At 42.0% G+C, this 15,132-nt stretch overlaps 1 protein-coding gene across 1 annotated transcript in view; it reads right to left on the minus strand.

Moving 5' to 3' along the window:
• Positions 1-4,881: 4,881 nt before the first annotated feature.
• DRC8 (dynein regulatory complex subunit 8) overlaps positions 4,882-15,132 on the minus strand; it is a 40,061-nt gene continuing 29,810 nt past the window's right edge. Inside the window, exons 3-7 of the mRNA XM_075089364.1 lie at positions 12,954-13,026; positions 8,204-8,280; positions 6,326-6,368; positions 6,159-6,225; positions 4,882-5,138 (exon numbers count right to left, since the gene is read on the minus strand). Coding sequence (XP_074945465.1) covers positions 5,023-5,138; positions 6,159-6,225; positions 6,326-6,368; positions 8,204-8,280; positions 12,954-13,026 — 376 coding nt within the window. The 3' untranslated portion in view covers positions 4,882-5,022. The remainder of the gene's footprint in view (positions 5,139-6,158; positions 6,226-6,325; positions 6,369-8,203; positions 8,281-12,953; positions 13,027-15,132) is intronic.

Below are 15,132 nucleotides of genomic sequence, written 5' to 3' on the forward strand. Positions count from 1 at the left end.
TATACTCTGAACAATATGGAAAAGTTCTGTCTGCTGACTCTTGCTGAATCTTACTTGCTTGCATTACTGGAGACGAGAATTAGCTACCTGCTCCCATGGTTTTACATTTTTGGTCATTTCAATGACACAACTTGCATGCTGGTTGTACATCTCTGTTAGATCTGCCACAGATAAGGCTTCATTTCAAGAAACTAAAAGGTTTTTACAGTGCCTTGTGAGCCAGTACCTCACTATTTCTGAAGCTCTTCCACAGACAGAACTCCCTTTGAAGTCAATGGGAGCTCTGTCTAAATAAGGACTTCAGGATTTGGGCCTCAGGATATAAATGCTGTGATCAATCTTTTGAGCACAATGAATAACATTTTCCTGGCTTTCAGAACTACACTAAGCCAAATAGTAGCCCCAGGGATTCAAAATGGGTTAAACAGGAGAATCTGCTTTGTTTCAACCTACATCTTTATTTAGCTTTTAAATCAGCATAGTCCCCATGCCTAGTACTGTCTTGCCCAAAAAACCCTCCAACAATAAGGCCAGATGTTTCAACAGTTAGTTTTACAATCAAGCCTATCATGGCATGAGACACTATGAAACAGAGTTGTGTTCAATGAAAAACAAACATGCTTGCTGTACTGACCTGTTTCGAAGTTGCAACCTGAATGTACAGTCTGGAACAAAAGGCTTGAAGGCTGAGAACTTTATTAATAATGTGACAGGGAGGTCTGTAGGCACTGATTTTGATCAGAACATCAAAGTACCAGACAGTGTGCAAACATCAGTTAGTGATAGAAAAAGTCGACAGTCCGGGTAGGCAAGACAGATACTCCCTGTCTCCTATTCCTTATAATTACTCTGACTTTATAGATGGAAAGTTCAGCTAGGGAGAGATTATATGACTTACCCAATACCTCTTACAAAGTCTAGAGTGAAGCTTGACTGCCAACCTGGTGCCTTACTGTCGAGACTGCGCTCCCCCTTTTCCACAATGATAACAGTATATTACAGGACTTAAAAATCATGGTTTCCTGTCCTCGTCCCAGCCTTGGCTGAACTCCAGCATTCCCCGCTGAAACTGAAGGCCTAGGTTCTTCCTACTACCTGTGATGAGAGTTTTGCCAGTGCTGATTTCAGTGGCAGCAAGTCTAGATCCAGTGATAAATGACACTCTGATATGGGCAGCTGTCAGAGCAAGCAGCAGGGTATTGGTGGTGCGGAGCAGAGCAAAACTCTCTTGCATTTTCAACCCTCACAGATTATCAGGCAACTGGATTAATGAAATGAGGTACAACAGAACTGAGAGAAAAGATAGATTGAAACAAGAGAAAGAAGGAAAAATATTGCAAATTATTGTTGCCTGAGCAGAGGTAAGAGCCTGAAGATTTTGCAGGCTTTTACCCCTGTGAAAACATGGGTGTAGGCGCACAGGTGAACAGCCCAGTCGCTTTCCTGGAGTCCCAGGCCTGATGCTGGCCCTTTAGCATTTTGGTGGAGGAAGTCCTGCTACTTTTGTTTCTGCCCACAGTCAGTGGAGGGTCTAAAAGAACTGTAAATACCAGGTTGGCATGCATGGCAATGGGAAAATGTTGAAGCCTTTGGGTGTGAATGTATATGGGACTGTCACGAGCAGACAGAAAAGTGTTTTGGAGAAGCAACTCCAAAGCTGATGAGGGAAACAGAAAAAGCAATGTATTCCCTGGAATATGAGCAACAGGACTCCCAAACCAAGTTCAGCTGCTGGAAGACTCTCTCCCCTGTATCAATAAGACTGAAGAGAAGGTCTCCGCTATATACCAGATATGCCCTGACACAGCTGAACCTACTTAAAGTTTTAAACAAGTGAAGTCTTGTCCAGCCTACAGTTTGCAGCAGTGATGTAAACAGCCTGCTTCTTTGGTTGTATTTGTAGATGGTTTCTCTCTTTGATTTCTTCTTTTTCTTTTCCTTTTGTTTTCTTTTTTACATCTGGTAACAAGTTCCCTTCCCTATCCTTCCTTCAGCTAGGTCAAAACCCCTCAGACTTCCCAAGTTTCTTCAAAGCCTTGGCTCTGCTTCCCTCTGTGGATTTAGTCCAGGTGCTAGGCTGGTTCCTCCCTAGAGGCTTCCCAGTGCGATCCACTCCTTTATCATGATTCCTGATCTTGAGGGAAGAGGCAAAACAGCCAGCAAGGAAAGGCATGTAGCAAGAGACAGCTCAAGACCACTCAGCAGCTCAATTCACCCACCTCAAAGATGAGGAGAAAGTAATGTATTTTTTCCCTTCAAATTTAGAAACAAAGAGGGGTTTTTAGTTATAGCAAAATGGTTCCCTAAGTCTCCTCTCCTCCCCCTAGAGTATGGGACCCTGCTCATCCCCAGGGAGCACAGAGATGCAGGGCACTCAAGGAGCCTGTTCCAGGGAGCTTCAAAGAGTCACCTTATGCAGTCCACCACCACCACAAGGATATGGGTGGGCATGGCATGGGTTGGCAAGTCATGAAAGACAAGAGCAAGGACCAGTTGTGTGCAGCGCTGCTCAGCCATTTTTTGGGGCAACCCACGGGGCAGCTCCTTCACAAGCCCATCAGATCACTGCTATGTGACCCTAGCTGGCAGGGAGCACTCAGCTTTTAGGATCCTATAGAGTCTGAGATTGGTTCTTCACGCTTCCTTCATCCCCAATTTGGAAACTCTCTAGGCAATGCAATTCGGTTGCTTATGCCCAAAGTGAAGACTGCAACTTGCTTTTATCTGTCCTATTTGCACATATCTTTCTTGGGGACAGGTATAAGAAGATGGGGCTGGAGGAGTTACTGTGTGATAAATTCAGACACAATCCCCCTTTTTACTTGCCAGAATACCATCTCCCCTTGCATTTGAGGACTGTAGGATAAAAAATTATATATATCATCAAAGGATATATGTTAAGCTCCTATCTGCACTATGAATTGTAACTGTGTTGTACATGGGCATCCTGATTTGATACAGCAGCAGCTGAGGCGGCCCCTGGGGTAGCACCACTAAAAACAAATTGTGCTCTCTCTGGAGCACTGTGAGCTATGAAATTATTTCCTGAAATAAGCATCTTCCTGCTGACATCCAAGATGAGGCCGACAGTGGCTCCCAGACTGCAGAATATGAATGAAACTTGTATCCATGCCAGCTGTGTTAGAGATCCAATACAACACACTGTATATCAAATGGAAGAATAATTCATCTAGGGGAAATAATTTCAACTTCCAAAGAAAGACTAAAGAAGGCTAATAAAAATATATTTTCTTAATGGGCCTTTGTTGCTCTTGCTTTAATCTTCAAAAACCTGTACCTTCTCACATTATAACACTAATGATTACCTTTGTTTTTCATTCTCACCGACAAAGAAATGAAATACACAGTAAATGTGTTAACAAGAGTACATTGCAGTCTTAGGACGAGTACAACAGCAGTTTGCAGATGGAAATCCAGCTTAGAACTAGGCAAATGTTGTTTACCTGCATTAACTCTTTGTTGCCTTACTGTTTAAGAAAACATCAGTGAAAGACAACTTGAGTTAGAGAAGCAAAAAGATTTTAAAAATGGTCTCTTTCAGATTGCTTCCATCACCATATTTAGATCGCACTAATCTCTCCTTTGCAAAGCATAGCAGCTCCCTTGCAGCTGTGTATGGAAACAGCTCCTCTGAGTTTCCAGCTGAAGCGAAACAAATGGGTAGAGCAAAAGATCTGACATGAGAAGCCCTGTGTTCTGTTTTCAGCTCTGCCACTAGAACGGTACGACAAGGGTAAGGCATTCAATGCCTCTGTGTGTTAGTCCATCCCAGATTTCATCAACTGATGAAGTCTGTTGATGACATGGAGCTCAGCTGTGCAGTTAAGACAGAGGAGTGGGAGGACACTGTACAACAGGAAACTAAACTTGATAGATAGTAGAAAAACAGAAATGGGGTTGAAGGTGTGGAGCACAAAGTGCAAGATGGTGCCCTTGGGGACCAGACCACAGAATCTTCTCCCACAAGCTGAGACCTCCTCAGTTGAGGGCAACCACTGGTCACTTGTTGGAAGATGATACACAAGGCAAGAACCTGAGGGGAAGACCTTGAACTCAAGTTAAAGGACAATAGTACCGTAACAGTCAAGAAAATGATTAAGCTAGAAAAAAGAAGAGCAGTGAGGTCTGTGGTGGTCTTCTAGCAAGGGTAGTTGAGACACACATTCTGCACTAACATCTTTCAAAAAATGGTGCTTCATCAGTATGAAAATCAAATACCAGTCCTATGATCCTAACTGTTGAACAGCTTTAGGTCCTGCCTTTTAAACTGGTTATAAAAGGGGAACTATTTATTGCTTATAGTAACAGAAATGTTCTCAAGATTTACCTTGTTTGTATATTTAACTATGGCAATGGTTTGAGTGTTACCTGAGTGTTTAAAATGGAAGCAAAATACCATGTGCCAATAGATGAGTAACATAACAGGGAAGTAACTGGTCCAGTTTAATTGCCTATGGTAAACAATGCACAAATATTTGACAAAAAGTAGAAACTGTAGAAAGTTTTTCTGATCTATTACATTATTTCAAAAGTAGTAAGCTACCTGGTGCCTTATTAGTTAAACACAAACAGGGATTACATTTAAATATAAAAGCTTTATCTCAGGAGCTTGCCTTCACAATTTCAGTCATCTTAAGGTACTCACTCACCTACTCATTACCCACTTTCACAGGTCTCATTTTCCATTAGTTTTTCAGAAGCAGTTGTAAAGTCATTTCTTGACTCCATTAACATTATTTTTCCTGTTATTCTTCAAACCAAATTCCATGATTTCTTTTCCAGACCTTACACAGGACTTCTGTCAAGACCTCTTTTTCCAGGTGTGAATATATTTCAATATGTATACAGAACCCAAGGAAATAGAGCTACACAGGTTTTATTTCAATTATAAGCACAAGCTCACAAGCCAAGCTTTATTTTACTTTAAAATACATATTTCAACTAACTGCCAAGCTACACTGCTGTTACCAAAAGGCAACCCAAACACTATAGGCGAAGACCTTAACTTTCATCTACTATCATCATTGAAATGTAGTTTCTGTAGTGAAATGTGTTTGTTTCTGGATCTAGAGCCGTGGAGAGCATGTCCTCCATTTCTTCCTGAGTAAAAGGTTCACCTAAAAGACAGCAGAGAATAACACTTTTTCTTGATAAATATCCTTTTCAGTGCTGGCAAATTACCCTGCTTTTCCCTCACAAGGATCTCCTTTCAGTCCTCACACAGAGGAGAAAAGGGGCAATACTGAGGATCCAATTCCTTCACTTTTGCAAAGTCCTGCACACCAAGCAAGCTGGTCTATGGGAAAGGAGACAGAGGGCCTGGATCTTCTGATCTCCTTTTAGTTCACAGCCTCCAAAACAGCCTGTTCCTCTCTGCCACAGTGATTTCAAAACAACCGGTTTTTGCCAGAGTGAATTGTTCTAATGAGTACATTAGAATTATTATCTCTCATTTGGCTATCCTTTCACTTGTATTTACATCATGAAAGGCTTCTGGTTTTTCTCTTTTAGGAGCTTCAAAGCTGCTGATGGCCTACTCCATCCCCCTTTGAGAACAAGGTCCCCATCTGTGGGCAGGTCTTGCGCAAAGCCTGCACATCGTTTGGTACTTGAGGCAGACAGGCATGAGTCAGCCATACAAGAAAAGCAGGCTCTTCAAGGGGTGTTGAGGATTACATGATACACAACTTAAATCTGGTCTTTGAATCTCTTTGTTTGCGTATGGCATTAGAATTAAGATCAAGATAATGTAGGAATGAGTGAACACTGAAACTACCTGAAACATCTGTAAATCTAAACTACAGTTTTACAGGACAGAAAAAGAGGCACCTCCTTAGGAAGCAACAGAGATGTGCACAGAATCATAAAGTATCCACACAAGATTGAATTATTACTCTTAATAATAATGATCTCTATCTTACAATATCTGCAAGCAGGCAGATAAATGTTCTTTCCCTGCATTTCCCTGCACCAGTGAAAGGTTCCAGTCTGCAGCCACTTATCACGGCAACAGTATTGTTTGAAGACAGCGTTACCTACTCCCACAAGTTTTGGAATGCAGAATGAGGACCTCAGGGTGCCATATACACATGTAATATTTATTTATTTAAATATTGATATTACAAAAGCCATGTTACCTTCTTCAGTCAAATATTTGACCAGCTCCTCTTTAGTAATACATCCACATTTATTCTTATCCAAAGCCTTTAAAGAAAAAGAATAAAACTTGTGATTTTAACCATACTAAATCAAGAATCAGCAATTTCTTTCCAGCAATTAGGTACTTGAATATTTAGTTACAGACCTCAAATGCATGTAGAAGAACATCTTCTGGAATAGGCTGGTAGCTGAAACCATTGAATCAGAAAAGTTAAGTCACTATTTGCCAGGCTGCTGTACCTTTGTGAAACAATAAAATATGAGTACTAAAGGAAAAGGGAAACTTATTTTCTGTGAGAATTTACTAAGTTTGTCTATCAAACATTTAATTCCAGCTTGACTTTTTGGAACTGTCCATATCTTTACCTCTTATGTCTTTTACTGTACTTGTGTTTCATTTTCCTTGTGCTAAGGAGCCAGATGAATGGCTTCTGCATGTCTGGGCTGGCTGAGTGGGTTCATAGGAATCAATAATAGCTGGATCGTTCCATGTAGCCAATGCACTGAACAGAAGATGGCCAAACCAAGAAAACAAAGTTTTGTCCAGGTTGCTGGTAGCTAGGCAACAGATTGCCTAGTGGGACTTTGACAGTCTAATGAGCTGATGATGAGCAAAGGAGACTGGTAGCTATAAAAGAAAAGGTTTGTCACTAACAATTCCAGAGACAGGAGAACTGGGCATGCGTGTGCCTGATTTCAGAGCTGGAAAGGAAGCCCTGTGCAGCAATGGAGACCTTCCATATCCCAGAAAACTCTCATCCACCCCCAAGAATACTAATGAGAAGGCATTGAAACCAGGGAGGTTCTAACTGCTTGATTATTCATCCAGACCCACCTCACTCTTTTACTATCTAAGTGCTAAGAAGAGGCCTTGTTTTTGTGATCCAAATCTCATGTGCCCTTGGATAAGTGACCTATGGACACAAGTGCCCCAAAAGATAAAGTGGGTCTTGACAAGCTGCAGTAGCCTGGGGAAAGCGTGTGGGGTTGGTTTGGGGTTTTTTTTGTGTATGTTTGCATGGAGGGTGTGTGGAGGAGAAGAGAGCCTAGAGCAGCAGGGTATCATTTTGTGAAAGGGTGAACATCAGTGTGGGACCAGAAATGTGCCATGAAGGCCAGAGAATGCAAAGGGGCAGGAACCTGGGAAGGCAATGCACCTGCACCGGCACACCGGTACCCAAACACTGTTGGCTGGTCTGTGTCCAGGCATGGGAGCAAAGACTCACAAACACAGCCCCAAGGTGGACCCTGCTGCCTCTGGATGCTGCGAGACAGTTTTGGGAAATCCTATCGCTATTTCGTGTGTAGAACACCCTCCTTCCAAAGGCCCTCTGTGTGCAAAATAACTTCTCAGTATTGGACAAGACTGCGTCTCCCAAAACCCTTGGCTACCATCTTTAAAAAGAAAGCAAAATTCCCCATAATCTTGCTTTTAGTGCAAAATACCAAAACAGCATAAGTTCCTGTGTACATGCAAAGACTTCTGTGTACCTTTGAATAATAAACAGCATTTTTGTCCTAGACTTTTAGATCAGTAGTCTTTCAGAGTGTTGGTTGTGTACATTCAGCTATACCTGGAAGCCATCTTGAGACATGAACATGAAGCTGATTTATACTTCTTAAAAATACACTGTAACAGACTGTGCTTCTCAGTAACTGTAACTCACATGTTCAAGAAAGTAATGGTTATGACCTTAATTTGCATATAAAATATTTCAGAGGTGCACAAAACATGTTGAATAGCAAGTTAATTCTGATTCACATTAAAAGTACAAAAGCTACACATTATCACAATTCATTATTATAAACTGTTATTATTTATATCATCCGTACAGCACAATTTTATGTAGATGAAGTAATTTTGAAACAAAATCTATCAAGCTAATATAAACTAAGTTTAAATAACAAAAAAAAAAACCCTGTACTCTTTCCGGTTACATAAAATTACTGTAGATATATCTATTCAGAATCAACCCTGTCAATCTGGAATAAACTACAGACACAGAAATCCACTTTCCATTACCTTCTGTCAAGTAGTACTTTTGTCATCACTGGAAGAAATTTTTCCAGATGAATGTATCCGGTTGGTTCTTCTTCTACCTAAAAATAAAATTTAAGTATGGCAGGTTATATGACTCATTAGCAAACTAATATGAAAACCAGAAAATTGGGGTGGTTCCTGCATTAAAATTACAGAGTTAGACTTTGAATATTTATATCAGGTTTTTAATATCACATGGCACCATAACATCTGAGTGAAATGCTTGTGATCAAATATAAAGAAATTAGAGGAAGAAATAATATCCCAGGCAAAATACAGGCCTGCTATTATAGACACTTTCAACAACTCAATATTGCCCTCTTGTGCTTAGAAACCATTCATGCAAAGGAACTGGATGCCTAGTAACTGATCTTATCTTCCACAATAACTCCGCAGAGGTTTAAACATTCAGACTGCATTCATACCAGTAAAGTCTAGCAGGGCCTGGAACGTTCCCAAGCACCCATAACAGCAAACCATTAGCACGTTCCCTGGCATGATTTTGGCCAGTGCCACCTAACACGCCCCCGAGCAGTCACCAGGCCCAGCTGGGACCTTAGGGACTGTTCTCCAGCAGGCTGCTTGGTGCAGCCACTCCACATAAAAGATTTACCAGGGTAGACATGAGCTGCTCTGTGCCAGCTGGCTTCAACACCCAAGGATGTTTCTGGGCATATTTAATGTGCTAGTTTGGACACAGCCCCAGTCTAGTACACCTCAAGGATGGAATTTGTTGCCTCCACATGTTTAATAGCCGGAGAGAGTTGTTGGGGGAAGGACCAGAGAGGCAGGCAGACTGAGTCAGGGCAGTTTGAAGCAGTCATAAGGGAGCCCATAAAATGCTACACAAAGAAAAACTTCCCTTTGCCTCCCAAATAAATTAACAGATTAGTCCCAACACACTGGGGACTTCTAGCAGCATTCTCACTGCATTCCTATACTTCCTCAGGAGATGAGCAACATGCTAAAAACTGCCCCCTATCTTCGGGGTGCATCCCTTCTCTGAAAATTTCAAGTTTTACTCGCAAAAGGTGCCTTCTTCATGGAGCTAGCCTGTTCATGTCTGTGTTGAAACTGGATACATGCCTTATGGTCTCACATGGCAGCAGCAACACCTTGCTAGGCTCTCTGAGACACAGCTCAGATTGAAAGAAGACTCAAATAGGAACTGATTTGAAACCTCCTAAATTTTGAGACTAAATTAAAGGAAAAGACAAAGTAAGAAGTCTTCCTCTTGCGAGCTGGATCAGAGCTGGGGTGATGCCTGATACATCCAGTTGCTTAAATGGAGAGTTTCAACTGCTGCTGCATGCATTTTTCCAGAGCTCTTGAAGGGTTTCATTGCTAAAAGCAGGCAGCCACCACCTCTTGCTGCTTTAGAGTGGAAATTGGCTTGAAAAAGCACTTTTTCCCTTCTGTTTGGTGAGCCTAGCAGAAGGTATCTTTAGCAAGGAAATGAAGCTGTTGCATGCTTCATGCTAAATCAAATGGTACCTTTTACCATTACAAAATAATTTGTTTTACTGTTTTCTTGATTGAAAAGATGTAACAAAATACCTGGCAAAACTTAACTTCTTCCCAGTGACACAACAGTTAGCCAATACACTGAACTATTCCATGCATCACAAATATTGAGACGTATAAGCACATAGGGTGTTTTAGGAAACATCTGTGCTTCAATTAGTGTTAAGTCAGAAGTCCACAGAGACAGAAGTAGAAACATGGTAACTATTCATCAGAAATGGATAGATGTGTCTTATATGAAGTAGAACAAACAAAAGCAAGGACCCAAAACATCCATGAATATGGTAAGTTACATAAACCGCGTTTAAGAGCCAAAAAACATCAGATCTGCTCATCCAAATAGTTGAAGGTCCTCCTAATTTTCATACCAGAAGAACTCACTGGCAACGACCACTTCAGAGCTCAGTGTAACAAATACCTGTGAAAATGTCAGCCCCCACTGACAAATATCACCCAGATTTGCTCTTTTTGTTGGTATGCTATTTGTATTTTGCCTTCAGAAAGCAGTCTGTGGAAGAAATGTCTGCTTCCTGACAATGGACCTAGGCCTGGGAGGTAATGAGCAACCTCAGCTTCCTCTGACCTGGAAAGGCCAGCTTCCATTTCAGTGGATCTACAGAAGCAGCAATATCTTGAACTGTTAAAATTAATCCTGTTTCTAACATTGGATAGATATGTGAGTAAATTGAACATATTAATCTTGCCTAAGTCAGTAAATATTCAGATTTGCAGGTATATGTATCCTTTTACGCTTCCTCATGTTCACTCCCATTCTATAGCTCATTTCCCACTGACGTTTCCCTTTTTCTGTAATTCCTCCTCTTTTCACAGTGGCTGTGACAATAACAGTATTGCTTGTTCAAACTCTGTGAGTTTTGCTCTACCTCTTTCCTCTGGGTACATCCACAGCTCCCATAACGACTGTACTGTAGCATTCCTTATGTTTTCTATCTCTACTCTCACAGCCATACTATTATTGTCCACATAACATTTGGGGACTTGAGTCACAAAGAAACAAAACCATCTTCCAGAGTTATCCAGGCTACCTGTAGCAGAGCAGTGCACTGTACCTGGGATTCAAACTCCAAGCATTGTAGTAACCCTCAGATTAGTTTTCACCATCTCTAGGCTTATCATTTAATCTTACCTTTGTAAGTAGGCCTAAAGATATGCTATTAAGTACAGCATTTAGCATAAGGCAACATAGGAAACAGTATATGATAATTTTTAGAGATAAAATAATTATATGAATGCTGATTTGGCAGATAGGAATAATTGGAAGGCAACATATCATAGTTTAGCTACAATAAGGCTAATGGGAAGACAGATGACTGAGAGACACAGGTAGTGAGAAACAAATTAATCACAGCTTACAATGGGCAAAAATACTGGGGAAATAGCTTGGTTACAAACCAGGCCAACAGAGACAATTTTTACTTTATCTAGGTTAAGATAAAATAGTATTACCACAGTCAGTGGTAATGGTATAATACAAATTAAGCTACATTAGTCAGTAACACAATACATTAAGGGTTCTACAAGAAGATAGTGTTGTTCTGGTACTAAACCTATGCCAAGGTTTCATTTACAGACACTGTGATATCTCTGATATTTAACTTCCAGTTCAGTGTTCTTTAAGGTTAACTGTTACTCTTGAATGTATTTTTCTTGCAGTATTTGTACTTTAATATCCTTATAATCAACGATTGCATACATGCTATATGGTTGTATCCCAAGAACCTTCCACTTCACAGCTGCATTGCATTGCATTTTGTTATATATTACTCATCTCAAATTTTCAGTAACGCTGAAAACTGGAAAAAGAAGTAGAAAGTCCAATCTCTTTGGGAGAGGGAGGCAGGCCTTAAGCTCTCCTGGTTCCCCTGGACTCAGGGGTGGGGAGTCAAAGCATCCCCTTCCTTTTCTCAGTTCTGTATCTTGAGTCAGCTGCATTGTTCATTCGCTCCAAACAAAAATCTCTGTGGGCCACTAAAAATATCATCTATATTAAGCACCATAATTTCTCTTTCCATTTTGGCTTGTTTGTCAGTGGGAGCTGGGACAATCTGGTACTGAGAGTACAGAACCAGTGCAGACAGATTGCAGTATCATGTTAAAAGATCTTTCTCCTGTGATGGATCTGTGCACTTCCTCATCTGAAGCAGCTGCATCATTTTCACAAGACTTATCACAAGATTTCTCACGCTACATTCTGATCTACAAGAGACCAGACAAGGCTACTGAGGAGACACTAAAACTGCAACCATCCATATTTTTGCTGGGGACAGAAAGAAGAGAGAGAGAACAATTCCTAGTATCCTGACCTATAGATGAAAAAGAGAAAAATCCTTCCCCAGCATCTTCCATTCCTTAAGGCAGCATATCTGTTTGCAAAAAGAATGTGAAGTCTTTTTCCCACTTCTTTGCCCCATTTATTAACCATATCCTGCCAAGGCACCAGCACACCATCCTTTCTATTACAAGCATGAGGTATGAGACAAAAATTAGTGGCGGAAAAAACTGTGGAGAAATATGATTGGAGTTCCTTACCCCTGTGTATCACTGGGAAAATGGGAGGACTTGCAAGATTTTATGTCTGAATTCTGACTTACAGGCTTAAGTAATCAAGTAAGAAAAGACTACTTATCTATAACTGAGAAATCTCAAGACTGGGAGAGACTTCAGGAAGGATAGAAAGTTGAGGGGTCTAACTGTAAGATAGCAACAACAGGATCCAGCATGTCTTCCCTCTGTGTATTTTTGGAATTTGATTTATAATTTTAACACCTGCTCAAGAACTGTTTTTTATTACTTAATCATCAGTGAATGCCCATGACACGTCCAGAAGAGTGAAATGGTTATGGTTTGGATATCCTAATCTGAATGACATTTAGGGCATTCTTTTTTATCAGCCAAAATCAATTCTTCCTCCATTTTCTACAAAACCCCTTCCACCTTGGCACAGTGTCACAGTGGCCTTCTGGGGTGAAAGAGCGTCAAAGACTCCTCATTTTAATCCATCTATGTTGTTACCTCATGGGCTTAAAGGCTTGCTTTACCTGAGAGACTGCCTTGCCTTCCTGAATCACTTCCCTGACACTTCTAACCTCTGGGAAAAGAACTTAGGTTTCCCATGCAGCAAGGCAGAAGGGCCGATCTTGTGCAAGTTTAAGACTGAAAAAAAAACCCAAAGGATTTAAACATTTACCTTTGAAAGCAGTTCATGAAGTTCTGCCTCAGTTGGGGAGCAACCCAGTGACCTGACAATTGAACCAATCTCTCTGAAAGAAAGAATGAACATCTTTGTCAGTACATCTGCAATACAAGCGTGTCTGTGGAGAATCCAGATACCAATGAGAGTTTGTGTACAGGAGTGTGAAGGTACAAGCACACAGGCACATGTATGTGGACTGTTAAGATGATGTCTCACTAAGCAATGTCTATTTTTATAGTCATTAAATATTCTGGAGCCTTTTGGAAGAGTATAATTGTTCTTGTGACTTTCCCCCAAAATTTACCATTGTGTTGCAGTCTACTGTGTGCAGGTTACTTTTCAACTGCTGTGCTCTAATTGTTAAGTTTAATTTCAGTAAAGTTGACATTTATATATGTGCTGGTTTTGGCTGAGAAGGGGTTAATTCTCCTCACTGTGGGGGTCAGCTACCTTTCCAGCTTCCCGCGCTCTGCCGCGTGGCGTGGCAGGGGGGGCTGGGAGGGGCAGGGCCATGGTGGGGGCGGCTGACCCCGACTGGCCAATGGCAGGTTCATTCCATACCATGTGACACCATGACCAGTATATTGAGGGGGGGCAGTGGCAGCGCGGGGGCGGCGCGGCGTCGGGTCGGCGGGCGGCGAGCGGCTGCGGCGCGTGCGGTTTGTTCCGGCGGTTCGTTCCCCCTCTCCCCTCCCTTCCCCCCTCCCCCGGGGCTTTGCGCCTCTCGTTGTTCTCCTTTACATTGCATTTCTACTGTTGTTTCTTTTAATTTTCATTATTAAACTGTTCTTATCCCGACCCACGAGCGTTACCCTTCTGATTCTCTCCCCCATCTACCGGTGGGGGAGTGAGCGAGCGACTGTGTGGGGCTGAGCTGCCGCTAAACCACGACAGTCTTTTTGGCGCCCAACGTGGGGCTCGAGGGTTGGAGATAACAACAGCTGCTGGTCCCAGCACCATGTTGTCCTTTTTGCAGTTGGTGTTAAAAATCGGTGTTGGTTGTTTGAGTCTGCTGTGTTCTGCTGTGATTAGTAATGTTTTGCCTACGAGATTTGTTATACAAACACTCGTTTTCAGCTTTATCTGGTATTTGGGGTTTTTGCTGAAACCGTTACTGTACTTCGGATACCACCTTGTTGAGGCAATTAGCAATTATACCTCCTCCTCTGAGAGATTTTATATGGAGGAAATACAGAATAATACCTTTGCAACTTTGTTCTATGATGTCTGTGCCTTTGTTACAACAACGTTTTTGTATCTTGAACATCCTTGGGTGGTTAAGGTGCAGTCATTGTTAGTTTTTGGGCATGTTGTTTTGGTTTTGACTAAGCAACTTAAGAATATCACCCAGAAATCTGCCCCGAGGCTTGATAGTTACGAGTGGCAGGGCATGTGGGATAGCATGGGCAAATACCTAGGGCAGTGGGCACCCCCAGTGTTTTGGAGTTTCACCCCCGAGCAAGTGCAGAATCCTAAAAAACTAGTAGAATATTTGGAGAAAGTATGTTGTTACGCTGGGAACTCCAGAGGGACACAGATAACTGCAACGTGCTGGGGTCTGGCCCATGCATACCGAGCCCTGCTCAACAGTATTCAGTGCCCCCAGGGGGAAGAGAATGTCTCTGGATTGAAATGCAAAGTGACTGGCACTGTAGACAATCCAGCCCTGACAACAGGCACTGCAGCCACTCAAACCCCCACAACAAGTACCGGAGCTAGCTCAGAAAATAAACCCGTACCAGTATCAGTTGCCCCCATACATAAGACAAAATATTGGAAGCGGACATCAACTCGTTTAGAACGGGATGATGAAGAACCAGGGCCATCGCGGGGAGAGGAGGGAGAAGTAATAAATGAAATAGAGACCACCCGATCCCTGTCCTTAAGCGAGTTGCGAGATATGCGAAAAGATTATAGCCGTCGTTCAGGTGAGCACATTGCCACCTGGCTGCTCCGATGCTGGGATAATGGGGCCAGTAGCCTGGAACTAGAGGGAAAAGAAGCCAAACAATTGGGATCCCTTTCTGGGGAAGGGGGCGTTGACAAAGCAATTGGGAAAAAACCACAAGCCCTCAGCCTCTGGAGGCGACTCCTGTCTGCAGTGAAGGAAAGGTATCCTTTTAAAGAAGATGTTACATATCGCCCAGGAAAATGGACAACTATGGAGAAAGGC

Source organism: Phalacrocorax aristotelis, chromosome 3 (genome assembly GCF_949628215.1).
Source record: "Phalacrocorax aristotelis chromosome 3, bGulAri2.1, whole genome shotgun sequence".
Lineage (NCBI taxonomy): Eukaryota > Metazoa > Chordata > Aves > Suliformes > Phalacrocoracidae > Phalacrocorax > Phalacrocorax aristotelis.